Below are 18,733 nucleotides of genomic sequence, written 5' to 3' on the forward strand. Positions count from 1 at the left end.
GCCGAGTCAGGATGGCCATCCATCAACAGATAAGAGTTGGGTGTCATCAGCATACTGATGGCAACCCAGCCCAAAACTCCGGACAAGCTGGGCGAGGGGGCGCATAAAGATGTTAAAAAGCATCGGGGAGAGAATCGCACCCTGAGGCACTCCACACACCAAGGAGTGGCGCGATGACAATTCCCCCCCGAGCGCCACCCTCTGTCCCCGACCAGAGAGAAACGAGCGCAGCCATTGAAGGACTGTGTCCTGGATCCCCACGTCAGCAAGGCGGTGGTCCAGGAGTTCGTGATCGACCATGTCGAAGGCTGCTGACAGATCTAGAAGAATCAGCAGCCCCGACCCGCCTCGATCCAGCTGCCTGCGGAGATCATCTGTTAGGGTGACCAGAGCCGTCTCGGTCCCATGACCAGCGCGGAAGCCGGACTGGAATGGATCCAGAGAAGATGTTTCATCCAGAAACCTACCAAGCTGTTCAGCAACCGCTCTCTCAATCACCTTACCCAGGTGTAGCTGCAACACTGATATACAGATGTTGCACACAGTATGATCTACTACACAATAAGCTTTTAAGGAATGGGAAACTCCTGGTGTTGGTGAACCCTAAATCCCATCAACTGTAGCCATGATTAGGGATTATTCAGGGCAGCTGTAGTGAAGCAACATCTGGAGGATCACAGATTCCCCAATACTATGTTAAGCATTAACTCTCCCCACATGCAGTTAGCATCAATGTGAGTAGAGGGTTTCCTGCAAGGTTTCTAAATTGGCCCTGATTCCAATATGTAAGAAGTAATCCTAGTTCTTTGAGATTTGTCAAGTAAACAAACCCCACAAGTGACATATAGGTTTATGCATGTGAAGGACCTCCAGTACCAGGGCCATATTAAGGAAATAATTTATGAACCAGAGAGTCCATGCCAACACCCACAAAGAGGTCCCACAAATACAAATCAGAATTCTCTCCATTCTTTTTCAAGGAGGGAAACTGTGTGAGGTTTGGATGTCAGTGTGGATGCCTGGCCCATATGTTACTTCTGCATATGGGTGTGAAAATGGGGCTGCTTTGCATGAGATAGTTTTAAACATACTGTGGTGTTGTCTTCACAAATCATATGCCCACTGTAGGACAGACAAAGCAAATCAGATCATATTATAGGTGTCTCAAATTGACACCATACGTCATATGGCTGGAGAGTTAGGCCTGAGTGGTGCATTCTGAAATACCAATTTGCCCCAGAAAATAAATGTATCACAATAGTACTAAAAGCTTTAGGCAGTAGGTAACTCAAACTGATGATCAAAATAATCATCTTTATGCTAAACCTTTTACAGTCCCACAAATAAACTTTCTTCTAAAGAATGCACTGCTTTATGACACGTTTTCATTTGGCTTTTACACTTAACATCTTAAAGCTCTGTATGTTGTTAAAGCTGTTTTGAAGTTGGTGGCTAGCATGCTGAGAATACAGTGAGATTCTGCAATTGATTTTCATGGAAGGAAATGGCAGTATTTTGTCCTGACACATGATCATATAATCCAGTAGGATAATGGGCCTTCTTCAAAGCATGCTACATTCTAGTTTGATGGCTTGGTGGATCTTTGCTGTCAGTGGAGTGCATTTTGTTACTGTAATATTTCTTTCAAACTAGCAGGACACTTCAAAGCATCTGAATCCTCTGCTGTGACACCTAACCTGCCACAACTGGTGTGAAAATGAAAGCATCTTTGTGAAAATGTCTTCTAATATTGAAACCCTTTTACTACTGTAGGCAATTTTCTGAACAAGGCTTTTTTAAAAAAAGGACCAATTCTTTTTTCATCATTAATAAAAAAAAATGTCCGTCATGAATATAAATGAGGAAAGGGGAAAACAAAATGCAGGTTTTGCTCCAGAAAATTTGTGAAGAGCAAATTCAAGTTGGTGTGATCTTGCTTCTGGTTATACCCTGGTAACAATGATTTTAATGGAACTGTGGCACAGGATTGTAGCTTAACAGTCCACATGAAAAATGGCGAGCATTTTTCAGGCAGTCATTCTGCTTCTAATGACTATGCCTGCCTCAAGGTCTAGCTTGCATCTTAGTTCTATTATACAGGAAAAGTAGCTGGAGTGCAAAGACCTCAGTCTGCACAGTCAGATCCTGGAAAGACTCTTGACAGCAAAGATGGCTGAGTCACTGTTAATTCAAAGGCTCCTCAAGCTGCCAGGTCTTCAATAAACATCATTCTCTCTCTTCAAGATGATACAACATTTTTGCTTTCTTTATTTAGTTACAAAATTAGTAAAAGAAGGGGTTTCAGCTCAGACGTAGATCACATGCACTGCATATGTTCAAGTCCTATTATTATCTTTGTCCTAGACCACTCTTACCTCACTTGACAACCTTTTATTGAATGCTTTGCAGACTAGACGGCTAGGAATAAGCATGGTACCTGACCTGCTTGTTTCTTATCTTTGTTACAGCTACCACCTACAGACTATGTATGCTGGTGAGCACTGGCTCTGATGCGCCAGAGAGGTTTGTCAGTAGAGGTGTCACAGCCTTCTCCTACCGGGACAGCTGTAGCAAGGTTTCTTCCCATCACCTAACATCGTATGATGCCATGCATGAGACAGGTAAACCCACAGTTAAACTGAAAAAGAACAACTGGGAGTACAATCTTAAGTCCAGCTGATGGTAGAATTTGGTGCTTTTTTCTGTTGCCTTCTCCCAGGATGGAGAAGGCTAAAACATCTCTACTGGTGACAAACATCACTGGTCTTGAGGCAACAGAAAAAGCTGCCTAATTGAAAAAAAGGGGTGAATTATAGATGAAAAGAATCAAGAGCATGCTTAAGACAGCTATCCCAATTTTTTTGTTGCAGCCCCAGCCTGAATTGGTATGATGTCCAAGAAACCTGTGAGAGGTGGGGGACTTCTGAATCTGGCCCACTGGCCAGATCAAGTTCCACAGCCCTTCTTCAGACAAAGCTAAGTTGTGGGCGCTGCTCTAAACAGTGGCTTGGCTGTGTTCAGCAGCCTGGCTGGCCCTCATTTTCCAAGGGCGTAGCAGACTGCCCAATGGAACAACACAAAATGGTAACATAATTCCCAGAGGAATTTCTATAGTTAAAAAAAGAAATAAACTACATCAAATTGGAAGTACTCCCACCTGAAAGATGTGGTATTTGTCCACCCTCAAAGACTGTACAATCCTGTGAAATTACTAAATAATAATAATAATAATAATAATAATAATAATAATAATAATAATATCTTGGCTGCACAGCAGTCATGTTAGTGAGGGAGTTTCATTAGCCACACTTTGAAACTAAACTAAGCTGTTCTATATTTAATTAGTTCTGTCTCCAACAAGATTCCAAAGTGTGTATTGTCCTCAAAAAAGAAACAATTAAAAAAAATCGAACAATTTAATCAGTCAACCAACTCCTATGGAAGTGTGTTATTTTCCTGCTGAATTGTCTTCTTGTCAGGTCTATTGATGTTATGCCTCTTTCATTTAGTGTTAAGAGATACATAATGCAAAACAGCTTATCATTTTGAAAGACCAACCGAAATCCTTTTCCTTCTGGAAACTACCTCTATGCATCGAAAAATAATCAAAGCTAACTAAAGTAATAGCAACTCTTGGTGCATGTTAGGAGGTATTATCTGTAAGATTACTTTCTTAATCTAGAGATGTTGCATGAAACACACCAGGTTCAGTTCTTCAACTAGTTGTTATACTTGCCTCCTGAATTAAAATTCAAGCCACAGAAGAATTACCAGCATAGCCCACTCCACAAGTGCCAGCAGGCCAACATCCATACAGACTTCATCTTAGGTAAAGGTAAAGGGACCCCTGACCATTAGTTCCAGTCACAGACGACTCTGGGGGTTGCGGCGCTCATCTCACTTTATTGGCTACAGGAGCCGGCTTTCGTCCGCAGACAGCTTCTCGGTCATGTGGCCAGCATGACTAAGCCATTTCTAGTGAACCAGAGCAGCGCATGGAAATGCTGTTTACCTTCCCGCCGGAGCAGTACCTATTTATCTACTTGCACTTTGACGTGCTTTCGAACTGCTAGGTTGGCAGGAGCAGGGACCAAGCAACGGGAGCTCACCCCGTCGTGGGGATTTGAACCGCTGGTCTTCTGATCGGCAAGCCCTAGGCTCTGTGGTTTAGACCACAGGGCCACCCGTGCTTTTCCTTTAACCTCAATTTATCCAGTCAGGTCACTGGTAGCAAGAGTAGCATACCAGTCCCACAGCTACTGGAAAAAGAAAGGTTTCTCCTCCACCACCACCAACCTTGGCATGCAGTGTACAGGATAAAAGGCCTTCCTAGTATGTTTATTTTAGCAGGGATTTCAAGTCAACCCCCTTCCTAATTCAGGAAGGGGTCTGCATTAAATTGTGGCTAAAACGAAGTCATCGTCCACTCCAACCCCCTGTTTCAGCTGGCAATTGGGGATTAAATCCTGATGTATGGGCCAGTGCACAAATAAACCCTACCTCCTGTCCATTAAAGGATGTCACCAACTGATGTCAGCTGATTTGACAAGTGGGTGTGGTTTTGGGAAAATCATCTTGTGAACCACATTGGAACCTCTGGTGGGTCTACACTGGCTTGTGGGATGGAGGTAGCATACCCCTGCACTATTCTATGCCCCTTGGAGATGCTTGAATGCTCTGTGGTGTAGTGGTTAAGAGCAGTAGATTCGTAATCTGGGGAACCGGGTTCGTGTCTCCGCTCCTCCACATGCAGCTGCTGGGTGACCTTGGGCCAGTCACGCTTCTCTGAAGTCTCTCAGCCCCACTCACCTCACAGAGTGTTTGTTGTGGGGGAGGAAGGGAAAGGAGAATGTTAGCCGCTTTGAGACTCCTTCGGGTAGTGATAAAGCGGGATATCAAATCCAAACTCTTCTTCTTCTTCTTCTTCTTTCTCAAACTGAGTTTACAAGAAACCCGATGCTTTGCACAGCAGCCAGAGGATCAGAGCAGAACACAACACTCACTGGCTGACCCTTATGTCAATCATGCAGTCACACACACCTCCTTCTCTAAGCAGATTTTCAAGTGCCAAAAAATGCCTGGGTTTTAAAATGCTTAACAATTCACTTTAAATCCAGGTAAGTATGTAAGGGGCTTTGTAAAAGACCCAAAGTGGACAGTTTTCCTGAAGCTCAGGGGAAGGTACAAAGAGGAAGAGGTAATCATTATTTGATTTCTAGTCTGTATGTGCAGTTTGAAAAGGCAGGAAGAAGCACAGTTCACTCCAGTATACAGCTCTTGCATGCAGGTCAGGAACATCACCATTGCCCAGAAAATAAGGTTTAATCCCTGAGCCCTTCATGGCGGTGAAAAGCGAATGTCAAAACATTCCTATTAGTCCTGCCCGAAGATTAAGGCCTTCTGGGAAATGATTTATAATGAGATTAAGAAAGTGCTTAAGTGCACATTTCACAAGAAACCAGAGGCATTTCTCTTGGGTATGGTCGGCCAGTTGGTGCCGAAGAAGGATAAGAATTTCTTTTTGTATGCTACTACGGCAGCAAGGATTCTCCTAGCAAAGTATTGGAAGACACAAGAGCTACCCACGCTGGAGGAATGGCAGGCGAAAGTGATTGACTTTATGGGACTGGCAGAAATGACCGGCAGAATCCGCGACCAAGAGAAAGAGACTGTGGAAGAAGATTGGAAGAAGTTTAAGATATATCTTAAGAGTTACTATAAAATTGAGGAGTGCTAAAATGCTGAGGGAGAGGAAGACGTAGAATTGCAGCGGTAAATTGTGTTCAATTTAGGGTGAAATTGAAAAGGAGAATGAATTTATATTTAATTGGCTAAGAAGGGTTGCTGAATAATTGTTTAAAATAAAGGATGCAAAAAGGGGAAGGTATGGGGAAGTCCGGGAAAAGAGGTTTATGGAAATAAGGTAAAGAAAACATGATTTTTTGTGTTTGTTTTTATGTTGTTTTTTGTGGTTGTTAAAAATTTGGATATTAATAAAAAATTTATTAAAAAAAAACAAAACATTCCTATTAGTAACGGGCTATCCCACAGTTACATGGATATCTTCCCACTGCTCTATGAACTGTTGACTAAGCATCTATCTTTTTGAGTTAAGGGTACTTCCTGTTTGAATACAGGAAAAGGCCTTTGCTGAAGAGGTATCAAGATTTAGGTAATACTGCCATAGAGGACCAATTTCAGTAGAGAATATGGGGAACCCAGAAATAATAAACTGGTATGGTGTTTATCATTGTTGTGATATGTTATCTACAATTATTAATGCTGTTCCTTTATTCAATCCCTACAAAGTAAAATGTGAGCAGTCATAGTCTAACTGAATTTTGTTGAGTTGGACAATCATTGCCTACTTGCCTTTATGCTGTTCAGTAGCAGGGCAGGAGCATTTTAATTGAAATCAATAGGGCTTAAATTAAACACCTTCACAGACCTTTGAAGGGCTTGGGTAAGGAGGTGCATACTGATGCTTCAATCTTAGATTAAGGAAATACAATATACATGTGTAAAATCTTGAATAATGGTGCACTCATCCAGTTCTGCCTCTGAAGTAAGCCCAAGGTGTAAAATGGCAGATTTCCCAAAAGTGCAATCTTTGACGTGGTAGTAGCACTTTGTCTTCTGGTGTTCATCATATGATTTGCAAAATAAGTAACTATATTTATCAATAAATCTTGACAATTCTTTATAATTGCTTTGCATCATATTCAGCAAATTGCAGAACTGCATTGCATTACTTTTCATATAAACATCAACACTTTTTTCAATTATTAAAAAACAAACATACCTTGCACTATTTGAATATCTTACTGATTCAAATAAGATTATAATTCTGCACCCACTTACCTTAGGAATACAGGAAGGTGTTTTAAGCTGAGTCAGACCATTGGTTCATCTAGCTGATTGGCTGAGGCTCTCCAGGATTTCAGTCAAGAGTTTCCCCCAGCCCTACCTGGATATGCTGGAACTGAACATGGGATCTCTTGCATGCAAGGCTCATGCTCTACCATTGAGTTACTGCCCTTCCCTAAAGGGAACTTCGAGTAGACATGCAAAGGATTGTGCTGTAAGTCATTTGCAAGCCCATGGACACTAACTAACCTTGATCTTCAGCACGTTTATATTCATAGTAAACACCCCTTTCCTAATCATGCTGTATTGAATGTTAAATGACACTGCAATAGCAAGATACTCCAGGAGAAGTGTATTATTCAGAAGGAAGATGACAACCTCATACATCAGAAAAGCTAATGTACCATAATAGAATAAATAATGCAAAAGCAAGCTGTGGTGTGCTGTACCACATCAGCTTATGGATCTGCAACTAGTATTATCATTTAAAGTCCCCTTTTGATGTATGTTCCATACATACGGTTTTGCTCCTACACACAAATTCTGAAGCAAAACATTTCATTTAGAAGATTTTGTTCATGCTTCAACTCCACTTGAAGAGAAGGAAAGGGGCTTGGCAGATCTCCTTTGCTTTACCCCTTTAAAATTCTTCATTCCCTATGGAAAAGGTGCCAGGTTTAGGGAATGACTGAGCCTCCTTTTGCTCTCCATGATGCTTCCTCCCATACAGTCACTTACATAAACACACACGCCATATCAACCAGATTCATGTTATTATTTTGCTTCATTATGAACGTGTGTTAGCTAAAACAAAATTCATCTCAGATCTATGCATTTTGGCAGGATACCTTTACCTTGCACATTCTGGATCGGTCTGCGGTTTTTCAGAAATTTTATTTTTTTCTGTTTCTAAACACTTTGTGGTGTTTTTAGCTTCTCTTATTTCTTCTTCAAGATCTGAAAAAGAAACAATACCTTTCTATTATGATTTTATAATACAGTATTTTATTATATAATGGACACTGTAAGGAAGGGCTGTAGTTGAGTGTTTATGTAGCTGAGCACATACTGAAGGTCCTGCTTTCAGTCCTTGGTATCTCCAGCTAAGGATGGGAGAGAACCCTGTCCGAAACCCTGAGGAGGAACTGCCAGTCAACTCACTCAATACTGAGCCATATGGACCAATGGTCTGCCTTAGTCTAAGACAACTTTCTATGTTTCTCAGTTGTTTTGCTGCACATTAAAAGAACCTATTATTAGAATGAAAAATTTGGATTATAGTTTTATGACATAAAAAACATTCAGCTGTATTTAAGTCATTCCCATTCTTACAAGAATATGTGATCATATATCAAAAGCACATTAATACTAAAGGCTGGAATACAAAAAATGATATGCAGGTGCATGGGAGAAATGCATGAAAGGCAAAGCTTCAATAGTGGGACTTGGTGTAGCAGGTCCTTTTGCACAAGATACAGTATAGGATGTAGAATGATTCCTGCATTACAGGCAGTTGGACTAGATGACCCTTGGGGGTCCTTCCAATGCTACAATTCTATGACTGCATTATTTTTAAACAAAGCCTTGGATCCAATGCAGTCTGTATTGCTAAAGCTGCAAAGAAGGGCAGAAAATGTTTTAAATCCATATTCTTTAAATTATTTGTTCATTAATGCCTTGATTAATATTAACTTAAAAACTATTAAGTCCATGATATAGATATAAACCTTCATCTATTGTTGAATGTTTCTTGATCAGAATCATTTATCAAATGTACTTACACTATGTCTGAACACCAAATCAGGTGGTGATCAAGTGAACAATATACCTTTGAGTTTTCTCTGAAAAGTACACAAATCTTTCTTCAGTTCATTCTTCTGCAGCTGAAACATTTTTAACTGAGCATTTTCATGTTTCATTGACTCTATTTCTAAGAAAGTGATAATTTTAAAATTAGGTTAAAGATTTAAGTTTCACCACATAACCAAAAAACTCTGTTGCAACTCTTCTCAAGATGTTTTGAAAAAATAATTACATATGTAACCATAAATATATAGGCTATGCTGCATTTAATAATCCCATATGGAATTACCTCTTATGTAGTGACTGACATACGTACGCTTTAACTATTGCACAGAAATTTGGGTAATTCTGGATGACATCCAATGTCATGCAAGTGGAATTCTCCTCCTCCCTACTGTAGCCCTCTGCCCAGCAACAAAAAATTATTCTCCAGAGAGCCCCCTAACTCTCTAGAGATTTTGGAAATATACTGGGCAGGGGCATGGTAGCTTCAGGTGAAGAAAGGGGGGAATTCATTCTGCCAATGGTGTTCATTCCAGTGGTGGACAGATACCATTAGACTTCTGTTGGTGTTGGTGTTGCCAGCTGGCTTGGGCTCTATTTGTGTGGAAAGGCAGAATATAATGTATAAATTTAATTTGGTCCTAAGTGTGAACATGTCTTTTTTAGTTTATTAGAAACTTGGGTATTTATTATCAACAACAACAAAATTACTCAACATACTGTTTGTCGAAAGTAAGAGCTGCAAATGCAAGCAAAGCTAACAAAATTTATTTGTATGATGGCAACAGCTGTGCAGTATACAATCACTGTAGTTTATGTGTTTTGTTGGAGAGCTAACAGCTTTCTATTTGTTCAGGAGCTAATAACACAGTTTGAACTCTGTTCAATGTTATATTAACTACTGCTGGTTCTCATTCTTTCCTTCTAAAGCTTCTTGAATTCTTGAGTACCTTGTACTAAGAAGGCAAGATAAAATCATCAGGTGAACTGTGTTACCATAATCCAATAAACTGTCCATGAGAGCCTGGCAAATTGTTCTACATTGGCACAATCCAACAGGGGGGAAATGTTTTACTGTTGGAGAACAATGGCGAGTGAGTCAACATTTTTTTTCGTATAATAGCACAATGATCCTGTGAGTGTCTAAGCATCTTAAATAAAGATTATGACTCTGAATGGGTGAGTATTACAGTGTTTGTATTGTACCTAGTACTGTTGGGAAAGGGTAGTTCTTTAGGAGCATCTATGCAATGCATTAATGGGCTGAACCAAAGTTCTTCAAAAATGCTACTTGCATTTTTTGTTAAATCTTTACATTAAAAATACATTTTTTAAAAAGGCAAAGTTGGTAGCAGTGTCAAAACAGAAGCATAACAATTATTGTTATGTAGATTCTTTCCAATAATATGTATGGTTGAATATTTTCTTCAGTTCTGTTACACCAATACATAACAACACTGCTCCAATTCTCAGTAAATAATTTATCAAGTTGTCTGCCTGCCCTCACTCTTACAACATTAGCTAATTTTATCAGATGAGTCAGTTCCCAAACTCTTACTAGCCAGTCTTCTAACACAGAGATAAGGGTCCTCCCACCCATTATAACATATCTATATGAGCAACTGTTAACAAATGTGTTACCAATTCCGTATCCACAGGAAGAATTCATAGCCTTAACATAGACAATACAACCAATGGGTCTACCATCAAACCATACCCTGCTGTGAGTTTAATTTTGTCTATTATAGTCTTCCTGAATATCACATTTCAGTTCACGAATATCACTATGAAGCATAACAGTGTTTGATGCTCCACACCTTCAACATATATTAACTGCCCCACTGCATATACTGCTAGGTGTTGCAGGTGTTAAAAACAGGGAAATGCTAATTTATATTTTTTTTAACCCATATCTTATAAATTTGTTCACATTTTTGTGAAATGTGTTGCCAAATCCTTTCCCATACTTCTGGAGTGTTTTGTCTTTGCTCTTTGTCTCAGTTAATTTTACATGTGTTTCTAATTATATCCAGTTATGTGTGATGTTGCAGCTTGTTAGTGTAGGGGGGAAACATGTTGTGTTTGTCAGCTGAAATACAACTTTACTTGGTTTACAGCAAGTAAGTGGGGCTGGCATAGCAGTAGACTGTAGCGTTTTTTCCATCAGTCTTTGTTGTTGGAATGCTAGTTGCCATCAGTCAGTTGTGAAGCAACTAATACGTGTTGGCCATCATTAGACCTTGATGTGGTGCAAACCAGGTATCTGGGGGCCCCTGGGCAAATGAGGGGCGGGACTGATGCAAGGCCTGGCCCCTGCAAGCTAGGGATCTAATTGGGCCATAATGCAGTGTGTGCATGTTCCATATTTCATTGCCTTGAGCAATGTGACATGTAATATAATTTCCAAAGTAGTATCTTACTGGCTGCATACTGTCACATACTATTGCTTAAGGAAGCAATGGTCAGCTACAGAGGGCTAAGCAGTTACAGTGGCTTTTGAATTGCAGGAATAGATTTGGCAGCAGCTCCCAAAGCAACAACAGTGGCAGATTCTACTACTGTATTTTTGTGATTGTTTGCTGCCTTGCACCCGTATGTGAGGACAGGCAGAGGATTATAGTGTAGAAGGAGAAGACGTATTCTTGGTGGGGAGGACAGTATTTTGTGCATTTGTTAGAAAAGACAAACTATAGAAGTTAGGCTTTTGATTTGCTAGCAACACATGTAATTACAGTTCATGAATGAAAAATGCAAAGGCATTTTTAATTCAGTGTTATCTATGCTAGCTAAAGCTCAAACTGGCTTGCAATAAATATTTGCAATGTCTGATGTTTAGTAGTGAAAAACAGAAAACTGTATACAACAACTATTCTCTTCAATCTTTAGCAGTGACTCATGGATGGGATTGCGACTGGGGCAAGGACAGGTAAGAGTCTTATCTCTGACCACCTGTCATGTTCAGCAATCTTAATATGTTAGAGTACCATGCACTTAATGTTCCCTGCAACAAGAAACATGCTTGGTGCTCCAGTATAGCATGCTGTTCTTCACTCTAGGAAAATCATTACCTTACAATTTAATGGGACTTTTCAGCTTGGAAGAAAATTGTGAAATTGTAGTGTCATGGAACTGCAACATAGTCATTTATATTCTCAGATAGTCCAAGATAAAATAATTAAATTCAAGACATACCATTTCTCAAAACATTTTCTTTTTCCTCTAATTCACATATTTCAGCCTTGACTCTTTTTTTAATTAAAAGCTCCCTTTTGGATGTTAACCCATATTCACTGTTGAACTCTGTAATTTCCTTCAAAAATCTCTCATCTTCTATGGCAATTTTTTTCTTTGTACCCATCTAATGGTGACATAAAATAAAGTAACAGAAAGAAAGAAAGAAAGAAAGAAAGAAAGAAAGAAAGAAGACTTCGTTAAAATACAATAGAAAACTATATATGAATACTATATATGAAAATTATATATGAATGTATGTTTAGAGACATGTAAAAGATTACCTGTTATTTATTCTAAGTATTTAGAATCAACCCAGGGTGCAAATATGCAAAATGTAAACCACATTAAACAATAAAATCAAAACAATATAAAATAAAGCACAGATTTCAATTACAAACAAAACCACCAACAGCAACAAAAATTCTAATGCCCAATGTATGTTTGATTAAAGACATATGTTTGATGTTTGAATTGACTACAGGAAATATGGGAACTTCTTCATTCACAAAGATTTTTTTGTGAACATAGACGTTGTAAATATTCACTCTGAACGTGCTATGGAAATGAATGAAACATGCATTTTCCTAAGATCTACTATAACTTGTTCGCTTATGCAGGGCTCGAAGACTCTGAAGTCTCCCTCCAATAATGCCTTTATCTGAATATTTCAGTGTCATGTTCCTGTCTGTGAACTTTTTCTATAATTAAGCGTACTTAATGTAAGGTATTTGTCTTGCCTTCCACCAACATGGTCTGAAAAGCTCATTCTGTTATGATCTCAGCTGCTCCTGCCAATCAGGTGGTGTTATGAGGTGGTCATCCCATGTAAGATAACACATGGTGTTCAGGAGACTCTTGCAAGAAACACATGACTAATCAAAACATGAATTTGTGGATCCCCTTCTTAATTTTTTTGTAACATATATGGCATGAAGACAGTGCACTGATTTCTGTGAAGTGCTTGGGTGTGTTTTTTTGACACAGCCATACTGGCCCTGAAAGTTGCCAGAGAGCAAAGAGCTGCTAGAAGCTTCATTTTACAGATTGCAAATGGTGGTTTGGGCCTCTTATGATGAAGAAGGGCCAAAAAGGTTTAAAGCAAGGTGCTTTCTGATTGAAAAGAAATAGATGCTTAATGTTAAGAAAATATTTGAAATTTAATAGTGGAAACCTATACATATCTACTCACTGAGTAAGTCTCATTGGGCTGCATTGGGCTTAGTCCTGCTTGGACCGAATCCTTAGTTAGTAAATATTAATAACTCTTGACAAATCTCAAAAAAATTTGAAAAATGTGAGTTCTTTGGGTTCATCTACATTCCTAGTATCACTTTGTGTGCATGGATCTCCTCATTCTGCCCACTGAAAAGGCTGTCAGGCAGGACTCCTACTAACAGTAGCCCTTTGGAAAGCCCCATTCCAGAGGTATGGTGGAGCTGAGCCAGCCTGGGGTCTGCTAGATCTTGATCCAGCACCAGTGCTGTCAGTTGGCAGCACCAATGTGGGCCCAATCAGTACGCCAGCTGCAGGCTGACTCAGCTCAGAGAACATTTTTGCCTGCTGTTTGCCTTCTGCCCCAGAGGGCCTAAGGAATGAGGCTGAGAATGTGTGTGGTTGGGCCACTACAGAGGTTTGTACTGTTCAGCTAGTTATCGCCAAAACCCACTGAAAGCTATGGGAGAACTTTGTTACAATGAACTTGTTCAGCTGCTTTCAATAGGACATATTCAAAACAAACAAACCCTGAGCTGGACTGGGGACAAAGATCCTGGGCCTTTTGTGTTCAAATATCAGCTCATGTACAATTTAGCTAATGCTGGGTGTCAAAAGGTTGAAGATTTCTGGTCTAGAACAGTCTCACTGAGAACATACAAATGTTTCAAGCAGAATACTCTTCTGATTAAGAAGTTCAGCTTTCTGGCTTTCTAAGCCCTCTTCTCTTTTCTTCAAAAGCTCCAAGTCTAATAGCTTTCTAGATAGCAATTGAGCCTGTAAAAAAACCAAATTTTAAAAAGAGTCATTAAAAAAACTACAGTTGTAGTTATACAAAGTTATTTTACATATGCAGGGCCCTTTGCATCAGAACTCTAGCAATGTGAGGTCTTTAGAAACTGTATTCTTATGCTGTTCTGTGATTTAATTAACCATACATAAGCAGTAGTGGCTGGTTTCAAGGAGCAGCACCATGGAGTCACTCTCACCAAAGACAGCATTGGGATAGGGCAGGGTGGCCAAGAGGTTAGGGTTGTGCAGACACACTTGTAGGCCCACCAGGTTCTGTCTGGACAGCTATGACCTAACCACTACATAGGTTTTGTTTCTACAATTGTTTCTAAACTTAGAATTTGTTTCTAAATCAGGTTGTGGGTACTCAGTTTTACCTGACCAAAAGGTTCCCTCACTACTGATACAAACTTGGCATTATTGCTGCCACCATCAGAAGCCAAAGCAATGGGGAACAACAGGGAATCTAAATTAAAAGTTTCCAATATTTTAACCTCTAGAAGAATACAGTGCCCCCAAATGTCCCTTAGGATATCCTCCTCATGTGACTGCAACCAAGGACTAAACTCTCAGAAGCACCTCCTGTCAGGCCTGGTCTTCCCTGACACCTCCATCCTAAAAGAATTGCAACACAGGAGAGTTTTCTTCTCCCTTTCCTTCATTTATTCTTTACAGCAGCATAGTAATTAGGCATGTTCAAATAGCAGAAAACAAAACAAAAAAAAACAAGCTGGGTCTTTAAAAAAAGGATTAAAGTTTACTGAGTACATGTTTATATAACTACAAATTAACAAATGAAAAGTTCACAAGTTAATGGCAAGCTCTCCTCTTTCCTGCATTTGACATTCCCCCTCCCCTTCCCACCAACCCCTCCATTCTTACAAAGAGTCTGCTTATTTACCTTGGTAACTGAGAATTTACTTCCTCAGGCCACATTGAAGGGTTTGGGGGTTGGGCACCTTAGTTATTCCCAATATCTGAGTCCTCAGGAGGGTAACCCAGATCAGCGATGTTGTGAGTATGACTAGGCAAACACTCCTGTTTGCATCTTATAGTTGCAAGTACAACCAGTGCAGGCATGCACACATGAGCCTTGAATAGGCTTGTCCTTACTTACACCTCTCTCTTCTTCTACTAAGCACAGAATGGAGTATGTCACTCCTCCATATTGCGCAAAAGATAAAATTGATGCCACTGCCTGGGGAGAATGCTAGTAGTACCCTGGATAATGTAGCTACTCTTTTGCTGCTTTGCATGGGCATCCTCCACTCTCTACTGAGCAGCAGAAGTGAGTCCTCTTAAAACAATACAGGAGACCCTCTGCACCCAAGAAGAGTCATTGAAGGCACCTATCTACACAGCGATCTGTGCCTTCTAAGGCTCCTGCAATCAACTGTTAATGAAGTGGCTGCCCCTTTCTGCAGGAATATTGGAAATAAAAGAGTAAGCTGGTAGAGAAGAGATGGTGATCTCTCCTTCAGCCATCACATCCCACTGCAATACTGGCTGCTGAGAAAGGGGTTTTCTGGCTGGCCAGCCAGACCATTCAGTGGATCTTCAGTATGGGACTGATCCCTAAACTACCTATTCAATATAGTCTTTAGAGCAGCATTTTTGAAAAGGAAGCATTGAACCTTGAAAGGCAAAATGCTATAATTCAAGTTCTAATTACATGCTACCTAGTTTTTCAGAACACACCAAAAATTTATATTTCCTGGGAGCATTTCCTTGACCACAAGCAGTCTCTGTGAAATAGATGTCAAAACATCTTTGAACTCTGAGGTTCAGCTACATGAGGTTTTTTGGGTTTTTTGCTGTGCCCCTATATTTACAGATATGAGACTGTGCAAATTCCTAGACATATAAAAATGTGGAGTAAAACTTATAGGAATTTGGAAAAGGAACTTATGTGAGCAGCATTGCTCAGTGCTTAATATATATTACACTAGAGATCTCCAGAGAGACTGGCATAAGGTTATATTTCTGTACTCGGGGCGGGGGGGGGGAGATAAGTCATGCCAATTTTAATAGCGTTCAGTATTTATTTAATCCAGTGAAGGCAATGCATATTGGCTTTTCCTACACTTATAAGGTGTAGTCTTTAAAAAAACCTGATACTAACTAAACATGCAAGTTAATAGGCATTGACCTTCATGTAATTAATTCTATGGGTTTAAAGCTTTAATTGCTTTAGGAACGCTTTTCCAGTTTTCCTCATTAGTAATTCACAGTAATTGTTCCCTCACTTTCACAACCCTCTGTATCTACCATGGAAACCATAACTGTAAATTAGAATGAGTCAATAGCAAATTAGTGACATGAAAATAGAATTATGATTGTCACAAATTAGTTTTACAAGCAGCAACACAATGACTGTCATTGTGTAATCTGGCAGAAAGGACAATGGGGCTCCTGTTTTGTGACCTGGGTTTACTGTTAAGGCAGAGGTCATGTAAAATACTCTATGTGATGTCAACCTAATACATACTTCTGCACAGCTCTGTAAATTCTGTCTTTCCATATTATATCTATTTGGCTTTTCCTACAGATTTGTGGTGTTCAGCAAAAAAGGCCTACTGAACAGGGTTGAAACATTGTGGGCTTTTTTCATGTGGGAACTCCGGACATTCCTAGAAACCAGGCAGCTACTAGATTTGGTTTGAATTGCCCTCAAAATGTTCTTCACTAAAATGACATAGTATGTATGTATGTATGTATGTATGTATGTATGTATAAATAAATAAATTTCAATACCACCTTTCATCCGGGGATCACAGGACTGTTTACAATATAAACAAAACAAACAAAAACAATACCCCCAAAAGTTTAAAAAACCATAGATGGCCAATTTTCTTTAATCTATCATTCTAATTGCTATCCTCTGTACCTCTGATTCCAACTTTCTTTTTTCTCCATCCAGTTGTTCTGTTAGTTGTTTAGCTCTTTCATTAGCTAGGGTTATTTCCTGTTTAACTGCAACACAAAATGAACTTTTAGACACAAAGAAGATATTTGTGCAAGCAGTATTATAAAATTTGCTGCAAAAGTAAAAAATAGGGCTGCAAAAGTTTCATTAGTGAGGGACATTTTACAGTGGGAAATTTACTATGAAGTTGAAGGTTGCATGTTTCTTTTATGTATTGAGAGTTATGTATGAGTTATGTATGAGAGTTAATTTTATTGTGTACTATTGTATATTCTAATTGATTACTAAATATTTGATTATTGGATTCAAGTTGTTTATTTTAAAGTCATATTTTATTATGACTTATTTGTATGGGATCAGACTGTTATAAGGTGAGTGATGTTTGCTGTATACAGTATTTTGTTGTTTCTTCAGCTTTTAATTGCCTTGTGCATATACAGAAAGGTGGTATACAAAGTAAAAGTGGAATGAAATAAGTCTGAAGTCAATGCCAAGAAGAATCACACAGCCTCATCTGAACTCAGTAAGCTGTTCTAGTTAGAAGTTATTTGTGGCTAGCCATAAAAAAGCTCATTTCCCAGAGTTGTGCTTCACTCAGTAAGAGTCTCACACAACTTCTCTAAAATCAAAAGAAGATAATCAGAGAAGGGGACACAATCCAAAGTTGTTTATACTTCCTCAAAAGTGAGCCCCATAGTGTTTTGCATACCATTTAAATTGCCTATTTTGCATTTTTACTGTAACTCATGAATGCCCCAGGATGGGGTGAGAGGACAGGCCCTCCCCCCAAAAAACCCCATAATTCCCTGGTTCTCAGTTTTCATTTAAAAAGCTCAAGTCTAGGATTCATAGAACTGGAGCTGTGAGACAAAAATGTCCAGCCTCTATTCCCGTTTTCTGGTGCTGTGAACACTTATTACGCAGAGTAACCCAGGATTGAGGTAGGCATTTAAAACAAAACAAAAAAACAGAAACACATTAGGTGGGTCGAGGGGATTAATTTGGTTCATTTAACGTGTGCCCAGATGACAAGCGCTTGCTTCAAATTCCACAAGGATGGTGTGGCCACCAACCTTGATGCATGAGACGCTGCATGCTCTCTACTTTTTGCTCCGTCAGGAAGATATACTGGAACAAGGAGCCTAGGTTCATTTTAGCTGTGTCTCCTGGAAAGGGAAAACGAGAAATGCCCTTTTCAGCCAGAGCGCTGAGCTCAAATATGAGGGAGCTTGCTTGAAAGTGGTGCCTTGGCAACTACTTGTATTTTGTTCCTTTGCTCCTCGCCCACACAGAACCACCCAGCCGCCTCTTCCCTCTTCCTGTGAGGCGGCTCTGTCCATAACAGGGGCTGAGCTGGTAGAAATCTGGACAGAGCCACTTCACACTTCTGGCGGGGGTTACCTTTTATATTCCCTTCACCCAAAAAAAACCAAAAACCCCAAACAAATGCCTTGCATGACCAGAACTAGCACACGATGGAGAAAGTTTTATCATAGTTCCTCACCTTGGTGTGTTAATTTATTTACATCCAGGAATTATTTTTTATGACGGGGGAGTATTCAGAAACATGGCCTTACAGTTGCTGCTTTGAAGTGGTACAGTCAGCAATTCTCCCTGCTCAATTTACATTCTTATTTGCGAGGTTAGGTGTGTAGTGCATTTACAAAGTGTCTTAACCTTTTTTCTTTCTGAGGCTTCCGCTCATCTCAAGGTGGCTTACTTAAATTTAAATCACAATAAAGCCTATCGGTGAGATACAACAAAATACCAGGTTGTAGTTAAAAAAAGAAGTACTTTTTAAATAATTACTGATAGAAACGGTAGATGGCAAGCACTATCGTGGAATAGGAGTCCTATCTTATGCACAGCATATATTATCTGAAAAAGTACGGTTTT

At 39.5% G+C, this 18,733-nt stretch overlaps 3 protein-coding genes across 4 annotated transcripts in view; 1 reads left to right on the plus strand and 2 right to left on the minus strand.

The window, feature by feature from the left end:
- Positions 1 to 18,191, minus strand: part of CCDC172 (coiled-coil domain containing 172) — a 29,197-nt gene extending 11,006 nt beyond the window's left edge. The window contains 6 exon segments of the mRNA XM_079976780.1: positions 7,722 to 7,824; positions 8,696 to 8,797; positions 11,866 to 12,031; positions 13,780 to 13,896; positions 16,799 to 16,884; positions 17,911 to 18,191. Of these exon segments, the coding sequence (XP_079832906.1) occupies positions 7,722 to 7,824; positions 8,696 to 8,797; positions 11,866 to 12,031; positions 13,780 to 13,896; positions 16,799 to 16,884; positions 17,911 to 17,989 (653 nt within the window). The 5' untranslated portion in view covers positions 17,990 to 18,191.
- The window catches only part of HSPA12A (heat shock protein family A (Hsp70) member 12A), a 320,123-nt gene that overhangs the window by 156,474 nt on the left and 144,916 nt on the right, over positions 1 to 18,733 (plus strand). The gene's annotated exons all lie outside the window — the stretch shown is intronic.
- Positions 1 to 18,733, minus strand: part of LOC307216431 (pancreatic lipase-related protein 2-like) — a 195,371-nt gene that overhangs the window by 58,794 nt on the left and 117,844 nt on the right. The window lies entirely within an intron of this gene.

This window comes from Podarcis cretensis (assembly GCF_951804945.1).
Source record: "Podarcis cretensis genome assembly, chromosome: 5".
In the NCBI taxonomy this organism is placed as follows: domain Eukaryota; kingdom Metazoa; phylum Chordata; class Lepidosauria; order Squamata; family Lacertidae; genus Podarcis; species Podarcis cretensis.